This window comes from Phocoena sinus, chromosome 5, assembly GCF_008692025.1.
Source record: "Phocoena sinus isolate mPhoSin1 chromosome 5, mPhoSin1.pri, whole genome shotgun sequence".
NCBI classification, from domain to species: domain Eukaryota; kingdom Metazoa; phylum Chordata; class Mammalia; order Artiodactyla; family Phocoenidae; genus Phocoena; species Phocoena sinus.
In genome coordinates, this window is record NC_045767.1 from 30,049,032 (window position 1) to 30,069,466 (window position 20,435).

At 41.7% G+C, this 20,435-nt stretch overlaps 1 protein-coding gene across 5 annotated transcripts in view; it reads left to right on the plus strand.

The window, feature by feature from the left end:
• Nucleotides 1-208: 208 nt before the first annotated feature.
• The window catches only part of ELOVL6 (ELOVL fatty acid elongase 6), a 139,547-nt gene continuing 119,320 nt past the window's right edge, over nucleotides 209-20,435 (plus strand). The window contains exons 1-2 of one of the 5 annotated variants that reach the window (XM_032632874.1): nucleotides 209-303; nucleotides 974-1,094. In XM_032632874.1, coding sequence (XP_032488765.1) covers nucleotides 1,006-1,094 — 89 coding nt within the window. In that variant the 5' untranslated portion in view covers nucleotides 209-303; nucleotides 974-1,005. Of the gene's footprint in view, nucleotides 304-442; nucleotides 506-680; nucleotides 1,095-20,435 lie in introns of those variants that run through there. The other 4 variants (XM_032632875.1, XM_032632872.1, XM_032632873.1 and 1 more) reach the window with 4 other exon arrangements.

Here is a 20,435-nt window from a genome sequence, read left to right on the forward strand (position 1 = left end):
TTCTGTTCCATCTACCACCGTACAATAAATAAAGCGAATTTCTCACGCATACAAATAGTTTTTGCATTGGACAAGTTGGTCCAGTTCTCCCATCTGCTAACTTCCTTCCCCCGCTTTGTCTCAGTTCATTAACTTTACCCTTTCCCGTACCCAAACCCTCCACCTAACCTCCCTCCCTCTTCTGGCTACTAGTCACTCTCGACTTTCCGCCACCCTTGTCCTCAGCATCCCCAGCCAGCAGCTGATTGGTGAGCTCAGCGGGCCGGGCCCCAGGTTAAACTAAGTCAAAGCCAGAGCTCAGAGGTGAGTGACCTGGAGGGTGCGGCGGGGGCCAAGAGGTAGGAAGTGCGTTCCTTTCACGTGGAATTTCAGCGCAAATTTGTCTGGAGTTCTTGCGAGAGAGCTGGCAGGTTTTACTATTTATCACCTACTCGCCAAGCTCGCCTTGGGGCTGCACTCGGTTCTCGGAAACTTCATTCAAAAGCCAAGCTAGGCGGCCCACGAGGTCGGGATTGGGGGGTTGTGAATGACCTCGAGGCCACTTCCTCCCTCTCCGAGCCCGTCCTCTACTCCCCTAGTCACCTTCACAGAAACAAAACTGCCCCCCAGGGCTAGAGAGGTCTCTCTCTCAGTCTCCCTCGCAAAGGGTTAATTTGTCAGATCGCACGAGGGGGAGGAGATTTCCCCGTAGACAAGTAAAAAGGGTGATGGACAAACGTGCGGGCACTAAGACCGCAAGGCATTCGTTTCCTCCTACTGTGGATGCGGACGCCCGGAGGAGGAGAGTCCCAGAGCGAGGAGCTGGGAGCAGAGGCACAGGCAATGCTCAACCCCGACCGTAGCTGAGAGAGGCTGGGGGAGACCGATTGCCGGAGACCGAGCGGCGAGGGGAAGACCTAGGGGGGTGGGTGGGGGAAGCAGACAGGCGAGCACTCGAAATCAAGCGCTTTACAGATTATTTTATTTTGTGTAGAGAACACGTAGCGACTCCGAAGATCAGCCCCAATGAACATGTCAGTGTTGACTTTACAAGAATATGAATTCGAAAAGCAGTTCAACGAGAATGAAGCCATCCAGTGGATGCAGGAAAACTGGTAGGTGATGCTTTCGCGTGATACTGTCCCCGGGAGCCCTGCGCGTCTTCCCGGTGTGCCTTAATGTCGGTACTCCCTTTCTGGGGCGTGAATCGAGCGAGGAACCGCGAGCAGCAGTGAGCGGATCGCTGAGTTCCCGGGTCTCCCGGGTGCAGGAGACATTGGGGCTGCATGAAGCGCGTGAGTCTGTGGGTGCCCCTGGGTGAACCGTGGCTACACATGCATCTTTAACATAGATTATATAACATAGACCATATATGTGTACATAGAGTAGATGTCTGTGCTACAGGGAAGGCGGGAGAGATGCCACAGTCCCTACCTGTGCTACTCCTTGTTTTCCTCTAGATTTGGGTTTTCTTGCTTGGCCTCCGCAAGCAGAGTGTGAAAGGCAGTGGAGGGAGGACCCAGTCGCCTGCTCCCTTTAACCCTCTCCGGCCCGCCGTCCTCAGCTCTCTGGTCCTCGCCCTCTCCCCATCCTTCCTGCCCTTCCTTTCTCCTTGCAGCTCTGCTACTTCACTGTCTTCCTCTTTGCTGCTCCCTGGCCGGTTTCCTCCTTTCCTGGACCCCTTTCCCCGCGCGGATCCCTTTCCGGTTTCATAAAGAGACGGAGGCGGGGAGTGGGGGAGGAGGGGACAATGAAAACAGTAATAAAAATGAATGAACCCGAGCGAGTGGAGCCACGCCATTATTAAGTTTGTTTTACGGAAACGCCTTTTGGACACACTCAATTCTAATTCAGTGGGAAACTGCTGACTGGAGTTGAGACACGGATTAAAAACCTCCGGGTCCGCAGAGTCCTTCGGGGCTCTTCCCCAGACAAACTTCTAACCCGGGAAAGCATCTTTCTTGTTCACTGTGTCCCTCCGCCAGTCCTTTTGAAAATCCCTGTGTGGGAAGCGATCCTGTGTCACCTTGCAATATTTAACAGAGTGAGGGTGTGTGTGCTCATCTCGCTTCTTCCCTGTAGATCGAGCTGCTGTGGCAGACATTCTCTTACTCCTCTTAACCCCAGGTCTGGCGATCAGTAAAGAGCAAGCCCAACGCACCCCCAAGCTGGGCAGCGGCTGGCAGCCTCCCAGGTGCTGAATGAGAGGGTCCGGCCAAGGGGGCTCCCTCCTGGGATCTGAGGGATCCCGCCCGCCGCGTGCGCTAGCGCTTGCCCCGGCGCCCTCACGACCTGCCTTCCCTCCCCCATCTCATCAAAGGGAAACCAGAGACGCCGGCGCGCCGGTGGGCCGGGGCGGGGGAGCGGTGCAATAGGGGGTGCCGTGCGCCGGAACCGGGTGGTGGGGGTTCAACGTCTTTTTCTCCGGCCCCCGGGAGTCGCGACTAGCCTCGGGGGGTTCGGCCGCCGCTCCCGCCTCCTCCCTCCCGGCCGGCCCGCCCGGGAGCGGCGGGCCCTTTGCGGCCGCAGCCCGGCCGGGCCCGCCCCCTGCGCCGTGCGTGCCGACTGGGCCCGGCCTGTTGGGGCGGGCGCGACCGGCCCGGCGCGCGGCCCTGCGCGCTCACGCTCGCTGCGGCGTGGCTGGGGGCTTCCGAGGGCGCGGGGGCCGGAGGGCCGCTGCGGGCCGCTGCCGGAAGCCAGGAGGAGAACGCGATCCGCTCGGGAAGCCGGGAAGTGCGGCAGCACACGGGGCGCGGGGTCGGGGCGCCCCCTGGGCCGCCGAGGCCGAAAGCGCCGAGGGTGGGTCCGGAAGACGGCTGTGCACCGGGAGGCTCGATCCAGTAGGAGTTTAGGCATTTAAGGCCTCGGCGCTCCGGGAGGCCAGGCCCCCTCGGGCGCCACCAAGGGAACCTTCTCCAGCGGCACTTCCTCCTCCCGCGAAGGGGGTGGCGCTGAAGGCAGGGCGGGGGCGGTGGCCCGGGGTGGCGGGCGGCACGGCGGGCCAGCCGAAGGCTCTGGTCTTCTCTGCAGCTGTCTGTCGCGTTCGCTTGCCACACAGCTCAGCCCATCTTCCTCCCCCGTTGGCCCTGCGCGCTCTGTGGTTTCTAACGTCCGCCCTGTCTCCAGCTTGCTGCACCCTTGTTGAACCTGCGTCTCTGGAGGCGGCCTCCCCTCGCGCCGGCAGCTCGTGTTCACTGTGGGCCAGTGCCCCTCCGCGGTGGATACTGTCTTATTCACTTGTTGCCTTTTCTCTGAGGCCACTGCCTGTGGCTCCTCCACCTCCAGGTACCATTTCCCGCCTCTTTTCTCCGCTCGCTCAACAAGTACACACTGAACCAGACAGGGCCTAGCTCTCTGGGGACTGAAAATGGCAAAAGTGAGCCAATTAATCTTCGCTTGTTGGGCTCTTGCCACACTTTCCTCCTAGCTCTTTATCTGTACCTTTAATCTGGCAGTGTCTTTCCTGGCTTTTCTTCATATGCCTAAATATTTGCATGTGTGTCTGTGCCTCCTATTAGACCATCATCTCTTCAGGGCTTTGGTTCTTGTCTCATTCCAATCTTGATTATGCGGAGCACCTCAAAGAGTGCATTGTACCTGGCAGATGCTGGGGAAAAGGGTTGTCTAGTGGGTTAAAATGATGATGGGTGTCCATTTTATTGCCAGCACTACCTGTTAATACTCGAAGCGTAACATACTTGGCCTCCCCTTGCGTTTTGAATACTATGTCATAGTCACACACTAGGGTTTCCCCTTCCTGACTTCTTCTCTCTTTGACCTTAATTGTCTTGCTTTCTTCTTTTATCCCAGGGTGTATGCATTTCTCCCAATATCCTTGGGTCCCAGTTTTATAAGCCTCCCCCCAAAACCTCAACAGCCAAAAAGTTTTGAACCAGGTATATAAGAAAATGAAGATTTCCTTTTCATTTCCCTTGTTAACAGGAGAAGGAACTCCATAACCAAGCCTTACACCCTCTTGGGGGCAGGGGAAGTTTAGGAAACACAAGGTCTTACCTTTCCCAGACTCATTAACTAAAAATGGCTTGAATAGCTTCTGGAGGAAAAACACAATGTTGTGAAGTTTCTACTCTATTTTTTGACAAGACACTTTCAGTGGTCCTTAAAAATCCCTTAGACATAGCCTCAATTTAGAGGCTACATCAAAACTCAATTTAGAGAATTATAACTTATCTCTCAGAAATAAGTTACACTTACTGTCTTTTGAAGAATTGTGAGGAAGGCCAGGAGTGCTGTTTTGTCAGTATGCTGTCTGAACTACCTTTTGAATATTGCTTGAAGGCCTTTATTAAACTTATAATCCATATTCATTACCTTATTACATATTAGTGTAATGGGACCCATTTTTGGAGTGGTGTTTTTATAAACTAAAGGGTTCAACTGAGGGAAGTTTATCAAGTTAATTGCTGCTTAAACAATGATTAACCCTGTATTCATTGTTCTAGACACAGGATAAATACTACAGACTGTTTTACTCTTCTAGCAGGTGGTTTCACATGTAATAGATTAGAAAAGCTATGGAAATGCAAAGTAATAAATATTATACCTTGGAGAATCATCCTGAGCCACATCTTGAAACTATATGTAAAGTTAATATTATCTGGTAAATGAAAGTGTTTTGCATGAGGTAGAGGAAAATGCCTGCTTTTAGTTCAACAGCATTTTTGACTTCTGATTTTACACAGAAAAGCCCTTGTGATTTTATGGCATTGAAAATAGAGGCATTTTGTTCTTTTATGAGATGTCTGGCCTTTACCTGTTATTTTCACGAATAATAGCTGACTTAATTTATAAGGGCTGCCATCAAGAGAGCAAAACCGCCTAGTGATTGGTAAGGTGACATAAAATTCATTGAGTGAGAAGGGCAGCTGGGCTCTGCCTTCTCTTTCAGCAGCCTGTCAGGCCTGTGCTAGCAGCCCTGGATGCTAGTTGCTCCAGTTGTAATTGTCTGGCCAATGATGATTATCTTCTGATGTCGGCTGACACGGTGTCCACCAATAGGAAAGCAGGAGGCCTGTGCTGACTGCTGTAACATTATGTATGTGAGGTGACGTCATCACAGGGCTTGTCTAGAACCTCAGGAAACCCTCCCCCGCTCCCCTCTGGCATCCTCCACATCCAGCTTTGTATATTTTTCTGACTTTCTCCTCTCCCTCCACCCGTGGTAATGGTTATAAGGGTTTTATTGTTTTTATATTTTGAGTTCTGTATTTGGGGTCTATAAGGTAGTGTAGGAATTTTTAGAAGTAAATACTGTCTGGCTAAGGAAACTATCCACAAATTGGATTTTACTAAGGAAAAATAATAAACACTATCAGTAAAAGGAATTGTACCTCTTTATGTTCTTTCTTATATGTGAGGTTTGGAAAGTAACGTACAATTTCAGTTTGAAAAAACATAAAAGTATTATAAGCCTGTGTTAGATTTTTACTCAAAATATAGCATCGTAATGTCTATCAAACTTTAGAATGCAGGCTGTTGTTCTTCCTGTAGTGACAGTTGCTTTGCATTGATCTTTAAAATCCTCCTTGTGACCTGTTGTATGCTTTTGTAAGAAAAGTGGCTGGAAAACAGTACAATCTGTGGTCATGAGTCAGAAAAGGCCACGGTGTCTCATTTAATCAATGACACTACAGCAAATACAAATTTGGTCAGCTGTCTAGGAAACTACTGTGTCCACATTGTACACAGTGTGTTGCTTGCCACTTATTTTGGAGAATCACAATTCATATTAGCCTTAAGACTGAAAATCCTAAGTGTGAGGAACTTATTTCATTCAATAAACGTTAGAAAGCACTGAGATGTTGCCTAATATGTACTAGGTTAAGAATGAGAACACTGAGAAAAAGTATACAGAGGAAAATTGGAATCTGTTATGATCCTAGAAAATAATGGAATGTTGTGAAGGAACTTTAATCTGAACTTTTATGTAGCTTTAAAAAAAGGATGTATATTCATGCAGTCTTTGATGTTTTTTAGGATTTCCAGGGATAATGCAAAATTATTTTATGATTATCCATCTCTATATTTGCATTAGTAATAAATATTATGCGTATGGTGGTAAAATGTTTACGTAGGCCTTCTGTTAAATTGGAAGTTAAATTTTGTGGTCTAAAGAAGGCTCCTTGGTGCTTTTAATGTTAGATGATAATACTAAAAGTGTCAGGATCACATTGGAATTTAACTCCAAAGTCAGTCCACTCCAGATCTAAGAGTTGTTCTGCGTATTTCCTTCTAGGGAGAATCTATCTAGTCAGCGGGAAAGTTTTGAGAGGGATGGAGACTTAAAAATACTTAGGAGAGCATAAAATAACCGTCTAGCCTGTCTTAAGCCAACAAAATAAAATGAAGGAGTACAGCAAATCAAGAATTCATCTTTGGTTCAATGATTGGATATTTCAGGTCCAATATTTCCTGAGATGAGTTATCCAAAAATTGTTGCCATGATTCGCTTAATTTTTCATGTCTGGATACAGGTGAGCTGAGCTGGCTTTATTAACAGGAATCAGACAACAGTCCACACAATTTGCCTTTGCTCTGTACCTTTATTCTTAGCTTCAAATCTGTCTGCTCCACTTACTTTCCATTTATCTTTGTTAGAAGAGCACAGGCATTTATCTGGGAAAGTTTACCTTAGAAAAGTTACCTATACCACAGATATTATTCCTATTGATAACCTAAGGAAATCTGAATGAAACTATAGCATGGCTTTATTGAAAGCTTTATTGAAAATAAAGATGTATTGAAAATATAACAAGGCTTTATTGAAAGCTCATAACTTCATTCCTTTATTTGTATTCTGATTGTGTGTGTATACAGGCAGGTACAGATGCGTAAAGTTGGCATAGTTACTCAGAGAATTTTAAAACAACAGCATCCTTAATTACATTTGACTTAGAATAATTTTATTTTAGAGGTAGATTAATCCTTTTTTAAAAAAAGATTGCCCTAGAGTCTAGAATGGATTTGTAATTTTAAGTTCATTGAGCAAAAATCATTCCAAAGCACAGATCCTGTTAAGTCATCTAAGTTCAAGCTTATAATTTTATCATGATTCATTTCTGTACTGAGAACTCATGATTTTTAGTTTCAAGGTTATTTTTCTTAGTATATTGGAACGACAGGTATTTTTAGGAACCCTTTTGTTTAGTCATTCACCCACTATGAACTTTCTAAAATTTAACTTTAAGCCTGTCTGCCCAAAATAATGTACAAATGAAAAAGATTTACACTTATCTTTGCTGAGATAAATAATTAGACATGCTGATTAGAAGCAGTTTTGCTGGACAGATACTCATACAGTTTTCTAATGAGTTAATTCTCTTTGGGATTTCATATTTTAGTTTTTTTCTTTCTAAAGCTTTTTTTGGGTTTCTAATTGTAATATGATAAGGAAAATATCATTGATATAATGTATTTTGGGGAGGGGGACCCCTACTGTTTTTAACCAAACCTGTGATCACATATTTTAAAGTATAATGTATATATAATATAGTATATATATGTATATATATTATATAACTTCGTTTTCTTAAAGATAAATTTCAGATGTTTTAGCTCAACCCTTTATTTTATTTTTTAAATTAATCAGTTAATTTATTTTCGGCTGTGTGGTGTCTTCGTTGCTGTGCGTGGGCTTTCTTTAGTTGGGGCAAGCGGGGGCTACTCTTCGTTGCGGTGCGCGGGCTTCTCATTGCGGTGGCTTCTCTTGTTGCGGAGCACAGGCCCTAGAGCGCACCAGCTTCAGTAGTTGTGGCGCGTGGGCTCTGCAGCACAGGCTCAGCAGTTGTAGTGCACGAGCTTAGTTGCTCTGCAGCATGTGGTATCTTCCAGGACCAGGGATCGAACCCATGTCCCCTGCACTGGCAGGCGGATTCCTAACCACTGTGCCACTAGGGAAGTCCCTCAGCCCTTAATTTTTTTAACACCCATCCTGGGACTTTTTTGTTTTGTTTTGTTTTTTTAATGATCCTTTGAATTCTGGGGCTCAATTTTTTAAAAATATATTTATTTATATTTTTGGCTGCATTGGGTCTTCGTTGCTGCGCACAGACTTTCTCTAGTTGCGGCCAGCGGGGGCTACTCTTCACTGCAGTGTGCGGGCTTCTCATTGTGGTGGCTTCTGTTGTTGCAGAGCATGGGCTCTAGGCACGCGGGCTTCAGTAGTTGTGGCGCGCACGGGCTCTAGAGCGCAGGCTCAGTAGTTGTGGCACATGGGCTTAGTTGCTCTGCGGCATGTGGGATCTTCCTGGACCAGGGATCGAACCCTGTCCTCTGCATTGACAGGTAGATTCTTAACCACTGCACCACCAGGGAAGTCCGAGGCTGAATTTTTGAATTGATTGTTAACGCTTAATGGGCAGTACAAAAGATCATTCTTTGAAGAAGACTGACAAGATGAATGAAATGCATGTTTATCATTTATCTTTGTTAGGAGAGACTAGACATTTGCTTAGAAAAGTTTATCTTTATATATGTACACACAAACGTGTATATACATAAACATGTTAAAGTGACTTTTTTAAAAAATGAAGACCGATACCCCGTTAAAGACCATTTTGTGTGTTTCCTGCTGTTAGAAAAGCATCTTCCTTGGAATTCCTTGGTGGTCCAGTGTTTAGGACTCGGCACTTTCACTGCCGTGGGCCTGGGTTCAGTCCCTGTTTGGGGAACTAAGATCCCACAAGATGCACAGTGTGGCCAAAAGAAAAAAAAGCCTCTTCCGGAGCCAAATGTACTTTTCTAAAAATACAGCCTAATTTGACTATTTTGTCAATTTTTTTAACTAGTTAAATAATACTATTTTAGTAAGTGTCTTAAAACTGCAAAATTTGAACATTTAGTACTTGGATTTACCCCAATTATTAATAATTTTTTTTAAATCTTCAGTATGGGTAATAGTGGGTGAAACCCTCAAGTTTTCCTGTCTTGTAGGCCCAGTTGCCTGTCTCCTTCTATTTATAAAGGTGGTGTTAATACAATGTAAAAGTTTTTAAGATGCTAGACCCGCTCCAACTGGAGTAATTGACTTTTTCAGGTGAAGTGGGTTCAGTGGAATTGAACTCTTTGAAGTTGAGAATTTCATGATCTTGTTTCAGGAGGCTCAATGGGGGGGGAAAAAAAAACCCTGATGAAAAGGTTTAATCCTGAAGCTTTTGTTTTTAATGTGTGAGACTTCTCTTGAAGTCTAAGGGTGCCTTAAGCATTTAAAAGCTGGTCTAGCAGTGGTTATCATTACAATAAGAGGGTCTGGAGGTCAATACAAAGTTATTCTAAATATCAAGTTTGCAGTTTTCTCTCAATTTTATGACTTCTTGACATAGATTTAATTTCAAGATCTTAGAAAGGAAGGTGGATTTTCTTCATTCTGGAGTAACGATACTAGTAGTTGATACATAGTTGTTTACTGATTGCAGACATTCTTTTAAAGTGTTTTATATATGTTAATGGTTAAATCCTCCCAACCACCCTTTGATGTATTATCTTTTTTTTTTTTTTTTTTTTTTTTTTTTATGCGTTACTGCGTTACGCGGGCCTCTCACTGCTGTGGCCTCCCCCGTCGCGGAGGACAGGCTCCGGACGCGCAGGCTCAGCGGCCATGGCTCACGGGCCCAGCTGCTCCGCGGCATGCGGGATCCTCCCAGACCGGGGCACGAACCCGTGTCCCCCGCATCGGCAGGCGGACTCCCAACCACTGCGCCACCAGGGAAGCCCCTATCTTTTTGATTTTACACAATAGGAGATAAGGCACAGTATGGTTAAACAAGTTGGAATTTGTATGTAGGGACAAAAAGAGGAGAAATGGGCTCCAGCCTTGACAAAGGCTTGGTCACCCAGGCCCCTATCATCCCCCTATTCGTATGAGAATAAATATTCAGTCAATAAAATAATGCCCTTGGAAACTTGGCAGTACTGTAAACATGGAAGGTACCTGTGGTTTTAGTCTGGTATCTCACGGTGTCTATGTTCTGTTTCTCGCTGAGTGGATCCTGAACACTTAAGGCTAGAAAAACTACAAAAAGCACCGTTAATGTTATAATGAGCATTGTGCTATGCAGATATAAACACTTTAATCATTAAGAATTATTATAAGTATTACCATCAATACTTTTACAATTGTAGAAAGCCATGTCACCTTTAATAATGCTTCTATCATAAAAGATTCCAATTTTATCTCAAACAAACCATGACATACAGGTTTGGAACATGTCTTATGAAGCCTACTTTGTCTGCTACTCTGTGCTATGAGCACTGTCCACTCAGCTTGGTGGAGCTTCTGTTTCCACCTGGCACTGCCTGTAGCCAGGCTTTCCTTCAGGCAGGTTTTAGTAGCTACTGGTAAATAGCCAACACCTGTTGACAGGGGGAAATACATAAATAAATAAATAAATAAATATATATATATATATATATATATATATATTACCCCACTCACACACACGCGCATATGGGTTGGAGATGTCCTTATTCTTAAAGGTCAGTGTGAAGAATTAAAGAGAACATTGTTTTGTTTTATTACTTTTAAATCCTTTTCCTGATTTTAAAGTAAATACTATAGAAAAAAAGAAATGAAAACATTAAAAAAAATATGCAGGAAAAAACCCACCTTTAATTCTTATCCAGAGGCAACCACTGTTATTTTGCCACATTTCCTTCAGCTTTATTTCCAAGATATTTATATACTTTAGATCATTCAGTGGATGTCAACGACAGATTGAGTTCTCTATTATGTGCCAGGGACTACACTGGGCACTTTCATTCACCTACTGTCTCATTACAACTTTATATGTTGCTTTGTTTCCTCTTTACGTTATAAATGTTTTTCATGTCACTAAAACCTCTCCGTAAGTATAATTTTCAGTGGCTACTTACTATTGTATTGTGTGGTCTTAATTTAGATAACCACTCCCTTACACGTCAGGTTGAACATGTTACGTTTCTAATATTTTGCTATTAGAAATAGTCCTCTGGACATGGTTGGAGGAGGTCATCAAGAGGACGTTGGCTCCCAGTTGACCGGAAAGCCAGACCTGGGCGATTCAGGCTCTTCACCCCCTCCCCTGCCCTTGGAATATAAGTTTTGCCCACCATTGCCACAGCCAGAGCCATTTCAGTGATGCAGCCTTGAGAGGGTAATGTGTTGTTGAGACCATCTGGGTGGTATGCAGGGCTGAACCTCCTTAAGGGCAGCATATAAACTCTTAGTTCTGGCGGGAGGGTGCAAAGATTTACTTTACTTGTCTTGCAGCCGCCCAAGACAAGCTTCATTAGTAAGTCCCCTTGCCTGTTACCTGCCACCTACCAATCTGGAGTGGCTGCCTTTTTCTTTGGTCTCTTCCTGGCTTCCAGTGTAAGGGGGCCAGTTTCAAATCTTACCTGGGTACTCCTGGGGATACAAACCAACAGCTGTCCTTCTAGGCCTGGAGGTGGCACTGCAGTGGGCAGCTCGCAACCCCTCTTTATGATGAGACCACAGGTAAAGTTTGCTGTGCTGTTAGAGGTGTTTTATAACTAACCTATTATGAATAATGCTTAACTCATATGTGGCCTGACCCACCGGGTCCCTATCAACTGTAGAGTGATTCCCCTTTAAGACCTAGTGTTGTAGATACTTGGAATTTGTGGTTTTAACACTAGCAGTTTTGACTTGGAGAATAATCCAATGGTCCAGGAAATCAAGCAGGTTTGTTTTTTTCTTTTTTGCTGAAGTATTCGTCTGTCAGAGCAGTTATGTTTGCTTTCTTTTATTGTCTGGTAGGTAGGAAATCTTGGAGGTAGAAACTTACGTCCTTGTGGAAAATGTCCCCACTAAGGAGTGCAGCACTTGGTACTGACTATAAAATAAGAGAAGATTAAGAGGTCAAGGAACACTGTGATCCTTAATCAGAAAAAATAGGTGGCTTAATGGAATTTTCTGGGTTCAAGGAGTGTTCTCCAAACTTTTTTGCTGACATCCACCTAAAAGATGTTTAAAAAACTATGTACTGGCTCACACATTTAATTGTTTTTCTTTGTCAGTTGAAGTAAAGTAAGTTTTTAATAGAGATAGAATAAATAAGTTGAGGATTGGCTAGTTTCAATAAATATTTCATGACTTGCTAAGATAGGTTTATCTCTTTGTTGAGTAATGCACAACAAATCTGAAACAAATGACATAACATTTTTATCCATGGTTTCATTCATTGGTAGCTCCAAAAAGCAGACTACATTCCACCTCGATACATTTAAAAGACTCGGCTGTACTCATCCTACATTGTTTCTGGTTGTTCTGAACTGAGAATATCTCGACGTTCAGAAGGTAGTAAGCAGGGAAGAAAAAAAAAAAAAGAATATCATTCTGCCCCACATCATTGTTCATTTTTACTTTGCTTTTGGGGTGAGAAGGAGAGACACGGGTAGGCTGTCAAGTGTCTTTTTTTTTTTTTTTTTGTGGTACGGGGCCTCTCACTGTTGGCCTCTCCCGTTGCGGAGCACAGGCTCCGGACGCGCAGGCTCAGCGGCCATGGCTCACGGGCCCAGCCGCTCTGCTGTATGTGGGATCTTCCCGGACCGGGGTACGAACCCGTGTCCCCTTCATCGGCAGACGGACTCTCAACCACTGCGCCACCAGGGAAGCCCTGTCAAGTGTCTTAAACTATCTTTTCTTGACTGCGGAGAAGGTCATAGCTGATAGCATTTCTGTGTGTGTTGTGGCCATTAGGACTGGGCTCCTAATGGGGCAAAGCAATTCCTTATTCTTGACTTGGTTATCTGCTGTCAGAACCTGAGGACTTCCTCAAGAAGCAGAAGAAGTAGAAGCTCATTCTACTTGGGGTGTCTCTGATTATTGAAGACTGTTCTACGTATTGACCTGAAAGTTATGACCCTCCATGGGTCGTCCATTAGTACTTATCCCTGACTCTAGCTGTAATTTGTTCTCACTTCTGTATGAGTGTCTTGTATGCATTTGAAAATGACTACTATCTCCACTCTAGGCTTTCTTTTTTAGAATATCATCTGCAGTTCACTGGTAATCCACATGGATATTTCTGAAAAATAAAAAATTAGAACTCCTATACTTCTGAATAATTAAATATTACCTACTAGGAAACTCCTGAGAAATGTATGAAAGCTTACTAAAATTTGACACTTCTACGTTAAAATGAGCAAGTCTGTATTGGAAAGTACAGTGAGGGAGGGGGGAGTCCTAATTTAGTATTCTGCTAAAAAGTCCACAACATGGTGCTTTGGAACAATACAAAGCTCCTATTGTACGGGATATTCTGGAGATTTTAAGGACTCTGTTAGCCCTGAACCAGTAGGGTTGTCTTGAGTTGTAGTTGGTTTCATTTACTGTTCCTGCATTCATATTTGCAGAAATACTTTTTTGGAGCCTGTATTTTGTGATGGCTGATATTGTTTGTGATTATACCGCTTTGGTTGGTACTTGGTTCTTCTCCAGTTCTTTGTAATTACTGGGTTCGTTTTCTACTGACAAGAGAGTAGTTTGAGGCAGAAAAACGTTTGAGAACCACGCTCTGTGTCCTCAATCCTTAACCAGGAATTTGGGCCGATCTTCCCAGCTGATTCTTGCTGTGGTGGTGCTGATTCCATCTCACATTCTTTGCGTCCGTCTTCTCAGATCATTGATTTCACAAACTGGACACCTCTCCCTCTTCTATCCTGTTCCACCTCCTTTATCAGCTAGCTACATGGGACCAGGCCGTCACTCTGCCCAGCACCCTTCTCTCCCTCCTTCTCTCCCTCCTTCCCTCTAATTCACAACCAAGTCCTTAGTGATCTGGCCCTCAGTTTCCTTTCTCTTGGTTCATTTCCATTGCCACTGGCCTCCTTCAGGCCCCCCGCACTACTTTTTGTCTCCTCGCTCACTTTCCAACCTCCAACTCCTGCCCTGCGTTCAGCATTCTCTTAAGTCACAGATCCCTTCGTGTCCCTCTGGTGGTAAAAACCTTCAGTGGTTTCCTCTTGTCTATAGGACAAATCTGAATTCTTTTGACTAATTTGAAAAGCCATTCAAAATCCCAGCTCCAGATTATCTTCCTAGTGTTACCTATTGAAATAGCCCTCCTCCCAGGCCTATTCAAATACAAAACCTTTCTCTTCCCCGCCCACCAAAATCGGTTGTCCTTTCTCTGTGGTTTGCTGGCACTTGGCTCATAAATAGATTAGTATTCTCGCTTGTATGTTTGAAATCAGTGCCTATCACAGAATTTGGCTATAGTTGCCCTCACTGTGTGTTGACTAGATGCATGCAGATATGAATGAATACACAAGGCTGTTTATTTACTCTCGGATGTGTATCTGCTTTATTATCCAGTACCTCTTTATATGGTCCTTAAGTGAATTATGGGAGACTGTCTAGTGCCTTCTGGAAACAATAATAAAATTTTTTTATTCATCTTCTTTTTTTCATCTAATTTCATCTAATTTTCTTTTTAAGAGGAAAGATATTCATTTAGCATGACTAATTTTTAGTGAATCCATTTTAATTGTTGGGGATTATTAGTCCTTTTCTAGGCAGCCACTCCAATCAGAAAGAAGTCAAAAGCTTGCCTAAAGTTGGGGGGAAGGTGGGATTGTATGCACAAGGAAAAAAAAGTCAGGAAGAAAATAATATTGGTACCAAAATGGTAAAAAGTAGTTGTATAAAATGATGGTTGTTATTTCTCTTATTGCTCTTCTAGTTTTCCATAATCTTTTTTGTATTACATTCTGGGTATGTATAGGTGGTGGGATTTTGCATATGGTCATATTTTTTCATTTTTTGCATTAACTATAGTGTACTTACTATCTTCATAGTAAAAGATCAGCTTCATTTTATAATGGTGTATTATCTGATACAAGGTAATAAGCATTTTTGTAAAACACCAATGCAAATTTTAATAAACATTAAGCAACATAGTTAAACACAAAGGCATTTTGTGAGAACAGGGAACTGCACATTCTTATTTCAAATGAATACACTTTCTCAGATTAAGGTAGAGATTAGTCATACTGTTGATGTCACAAAAACTTCCCTTTCTCCATTTCTAAATTATACAGTTTGATTATTTTTTTAGTAGGAAAGGTTCCTGCTTCTTTAAGGAAGGGTGATAACAGACATTCACTTGAACATGACAACTTTTATATCTGGATTTCAGGAATGTATCTAATATGGCAAAGGTTCCCCATGGACAATAGTCATCTAATCTAATAGCAATAAAAGATTAAACATAAACCTGTCTCTAGAGAGCAAAAAATGAATCGGGTAATCAGCTCAGGGACCTCGTGGCACCTGGAAACAGATGCTGCATATGTACCTGGGATACATCATTAACAAATACTCCAGCACTGCTGAATGCCTGGGAGATCAAGGCATCGAATGCCTGATTTAGAGGAGCTGGAAGGAATTTGTTACTCTCTGCAATAAAGGGCCAGTCTAGTCCAGAAGCCAGGCCTTGTGGAGCCAGAGAACCTGGTGTGTCTAGTCTGGTAGGAAGTCCCAGGGGTCTTGTTGGGACCCCAGTGACAGAGCTTTTCCACAGGACTGCTTTGCAGAGATCTTATCAGTTCTGGGCATTGCTTTGAACTCTTGCTTCTTCTGGACTTGCTATTAGAGAGAAGAGAGAGACAAGGGATTGATTGCAGTGTGAGAACATGAGAAGTAGTATTTTGTTTTTACAGTTAGCTGTGTCTAGGAAGCATTGTCTCAGCCAGCAAACAAAAGGGCACAGGAGCCGGGAAAGGGAGGGTGGAGGAGAATGGGTCCAAATCATATGGGATATAGTTTTTTTAAATCTCTGTAATTGATTTAATGATGATCTTTTGGTTTTAACCTTCCTATAAACTTAGAAAAAATTCTGCCCTTATGCTCCGGACAACTTAAATAAGTATTCTTTCTGGATGCAAGAAAATAAGCAGAAGGTTAGAAATATCCTAAAGGAGCAAAAAAAAAAAAAAAAAATAGTAAATATAAGGAAAATATTAGACTCAATTTTTCTAAAAGAGTGTTAAAAATACTATTTCCTCAAAAATATTTCTTGAAGTAAATTTAAAATTTTAATCTGCTAAATGTTTATGACTTTCTTCTGTAACATCAGAAAAAAGGTACATTTATCTCTTTTCAGGTAACTTTTTTAAGGGAAGTTTTTTTCCTATTACAGAAATTTATTTTTTTTATTTGAAAACTACCCTAAAATAAAGCATAAGAAATTATACATTGTTTCATATTCTAGAACAACACATTTATGAGCCTAATACCAAAATTACAATTCACCAAGTATGAAACATTCTGACTAGCACAATCTCTAAATATATATATATACATTTCTGACTGGTAGAGAGTGAGGGCTATATGATTGTATCTGACATTTTAAAACATTAAAACAGGAATTTTCACATTATAAACTTTTGATAAATTTTTAACATTCAAGCAAATTTTCACATACTTTAAATGCTTGATATGTATTTATACTTTATTTTGAAAATAGGCTTCCATTTCAATGCCATATAATATGAATATTATAATAATTTAAAAAATAAGTATTAATTATTGGGCTTTTTAAAAAATTGGGCAAATGTTGATGCCAGTCCCTCCTCAACATCCTGTAACTGCTGTGTAGGCTTGGACTGGGGGTATTTTATGTGGATAATTAAGGCAAAACAGCTGTTTTTTTGAACTTGCATTATTATATAGAGAGAATAACACACTCACAATGGAAAACTACATAGAATAAACTAAAACAAAAACAAAACTCTACCATTATAAGAGAATTAATCGTGGCTAAGGAACAAAAAGTTCGGCCTCAGAGATCTATTGCATCATCAGACTAAACTTTCTGTGGAGATTGTTTCTTCCCCCAAAAGTATTTGGTGTCCAGAGGCTCTTTTTGTCCCAGCAACGCTGAAGGGACCAGGGTATAGGGACTCAAGCTGGTGAATTATGCTTGTCCTACTTTCTCACAGTGGAATACAGATTCTAACAAAAATTGGTGCAATTGGATACCCCTTCCAGGATTAAATTTTACTTAGTGGGAAGAATACGTAGTCTCTTTTATGTTTATAGTCTGTCCTATCAGGATGTGCTCTAATAGATTTAAACTGTTTTCCTAAGGTAGTTACAATATAACAGCTCCAAATGTCTTGTTTATATGCAAAGTCTAGGACATTTGGAATGTAGTAGTTTTCCGAAGTATTGCTATAAATTGTGTTTTCATTGATCTTGGGCCAGACCATCAATAGCTTGCCAATTGTCTTCAGTAGTTGGCTTAAATTGTTTTTTTCATGTGAAAATGAAAAGCAATACTCTTGTTTTCTCATGAGTTCAGCTGAGTTTAAATATTTAATATTTCCACCCTAGTTTCTGAAATTTATGTATGTATTGTTTTTCATCAAATTGTATGTACCTGGAGGCCTAGAATTAAGAGATATACATAAAATCTTTACTTTTTTCTTAAGACTTTTCTTATGTAGAGAAGCATTAGGATTCATCTTGATAAAGCAAAGATGTGTGCTGTCACAGAAACATTTTTTAAAGGAATAAACTCCTATCAGTTGTAGTTTCTTCATTCAGTGGATAGGCCTGGTGCAAGTAACTTTAAGTTACATACTGTAGAAAATTTAGGAAACACAAATAAGCAAAAATAAGAAAGCAAATGTTACCCTGAGATAAACATTAACATTTTGGTGTAAATCTTTTTAAACATCTTTCTTTCCCTCTCTCCATCTCTCTGTTTTTAACAAAAATATTTTCATAGAGTTCATACCATATTTTTCTGTAACCTGACTTTTTTTCTTAATATGGAATGGAACATTTTTCCCTGTTCTTAAATACTTCCTTCACCAAATTGTAAGCAGAACTATGTTTCTTTAATGTAATGTTCTAGCTGACATTGGAAAACTTGAGGAGACACATGTCATTCTTTTCAATCAACATATTTTCTATCATTCTTAGAAGGAAAAAGAAAACTAGCAGCTTTAAAAGAGCGAAAGAATACACTGAATATAACAGCATTAAAATGGTTTTAAGTTTGACCAGTAGAATAAAAGTGCAATAAATTTCAGATTATTTTCTTCACGGATTATGTCTTCTTTGGGTAATAACTCATCAGTTTGCTGTGCAGAACAAACCCGCCAATCAAGGAACTATGTTAAAATGCTTTTAACTGCAAGTAACAGATTATAATTAACTGTGGCTTAAAACATAAAACATTTAACTATTTCATATAAGAGTAAATCTGATTGGAAGCCTCTGTAGTCATTCAGTGGTTTAATAATGTCATCAATGTTCCAAGTTCTATCTGAGTTTTTGTCTTGCCATCCTTAATGTATCAGCAGTATTTTCTTGGTGGTTCCAAGATGGCTGCCAGTTCACCAAACATCTATCCTCACTGCAACTTCCCAAGCAGAAGGGAAGGGACAGCAGCAAAGAAGCCTCCTTTTAGTTCTCTTCTTTGTCAAGAAGATACCTCCAAGCCAACTTGCTCTTAGTAAGTTTATAGAAGGATTTACTTCTGTTATTGCTGTAAGTTCATCTCATCGGTCAGGCCTGGGTCACATGCCTCACTTTTGGACCATTCACTGACAAAGAGGAGTGGAATTGCTTTTCTAACCCTTAGACTGCTGACAAAGAGACCGATTGCCTTGAGATGCTTATACCCTATCTTTCAGGGCTGTGTGCATTGCCCTCCAAACGATATCAGATTAAGTTTCCTGTTAGCAAGGGAAAGAATTGGGTTGGCTAGCTTACCCTCCACTGTGCTAGTAGTACAAGAACATACACTCTAAGGAGACAGAAAAGATTCAAGTCTGAAATAAAATTCATTTTGGTACTTTTTACATGACTCCTCACAGACAGAATGGTCTTATTAAAAAGTGGAAACATTGACTTATTCATGCTGATGTTAAACACAAACTATTGTGTGAATTACTCCTTAGTCTCTAAGGATGATAGAGCTGGAAATACTAACCTTCTAATGGCAGTGGAGGAATAATTCCCAAACAAAGTCCCAAGAAATGATTAAGAAAGAACTGTTCTACACATTGCATGATGTGAGAGTACTAAAACTTGACCCAACATTGACAATGTGCTGGGATCACTGATGTCAGAACGTATCATTCGTCTTCAGTAACTCGGTACATAAACTCAATGCAGATCTTACCTAACCTTCCAAAGCATGGCACTACTTTGGAATAAGCAGCCATTATTGTCTCTGTTGGATCGCATAACACGTGCTAGTAATAGCATACCGAGGGATGATATAGTGACACTAGGGCCACATTCTGCCTAGGTTTGAATCCTTGTTCAGTTCAGTCACTTACTAGGTCTGTAACCATGGGGAGATTACATTTTTTTTTTTTTTTTTTGCGGTACACGGGCCTCTCACCGCTGCGGCCTCTCCTGTTGCGGAGCACAGGCTCCGGACGCGCAGGCTCAGCAGCCATGGCTCCCGGGCCCAGCCGCTCCGCTGTATGTGGGATCCTCCTAGACCTGGGCACAAACCCGCGTCCCATGCGTCGGAAGGTGGACTCCCAACCACTGCGCCACCAGGGAAGCCCAACATATCTTTTTTTTAAACCTTAGTTTCCTTACCTGTAAAACGTGGAAAATAATACTGACCTGATAGAGTTGTTGCCTTGATTAAATGAATTAATGTGTGTGAAGTATTCACTAACGCTATGTGCTATATAAGTTTTAGGTATGTTATTATCATTGATGTTAATGTGTCAATATTGAACATTTTACCCAGTACGTTCACATTGTCTCATGGTCCCCTCAACGCAACACTGTGAGCTAGGAATTTTCATCCCCGTTTTATGGACAAGAACATTATATACTTTTATGTCCCAAATCATGTTGTGAGCCCAACAATGATTCTGTTTGTCTTTTTAGTTTCTTAATTATAAATTTTACTTATAGTGTGAGCAGAAATTATAAAATATGTTGAATTTACACATTCCTAGATTATACAGTCCATAAGATCACATTAGAAAGTATGAAGAAGAGATGGGAATGTTTGGTTAATAGACAACAAGTGTCCTAGGAGTTAACTGCACTCTGTAGAAATAAATATGTTCATTCACTGCATTAATTTCTTGGGATTGATTTAGATACTTAGATGTAGCAACTCTAGGGTGAGAGTGAAAATACAGGTAAAGATCATGGTATATTACATGGCAGTTTCCTGTGCTTTAAATATATTCTATACCTGTGGATTTTGCATCCATGACTAACAGGTCTAACAGAGGAAAAGCAGATCCAGTCTGGTGAATATGTGTTGACACTAGTACTATCCAGCTCAGTGCAAGAGAGAACCTAAGGTCAATAGAAAATTCTCAGTGAGTCCAATCTGATTCACTAGGGCCACAGGCAAAAAGAGGTACCGTCTGGTATTTTTTTTTTTTTTTTTGATTTATGTTCAGAAGTAACAGCGTTCGTCATTAAGATATGTACTTAAAAT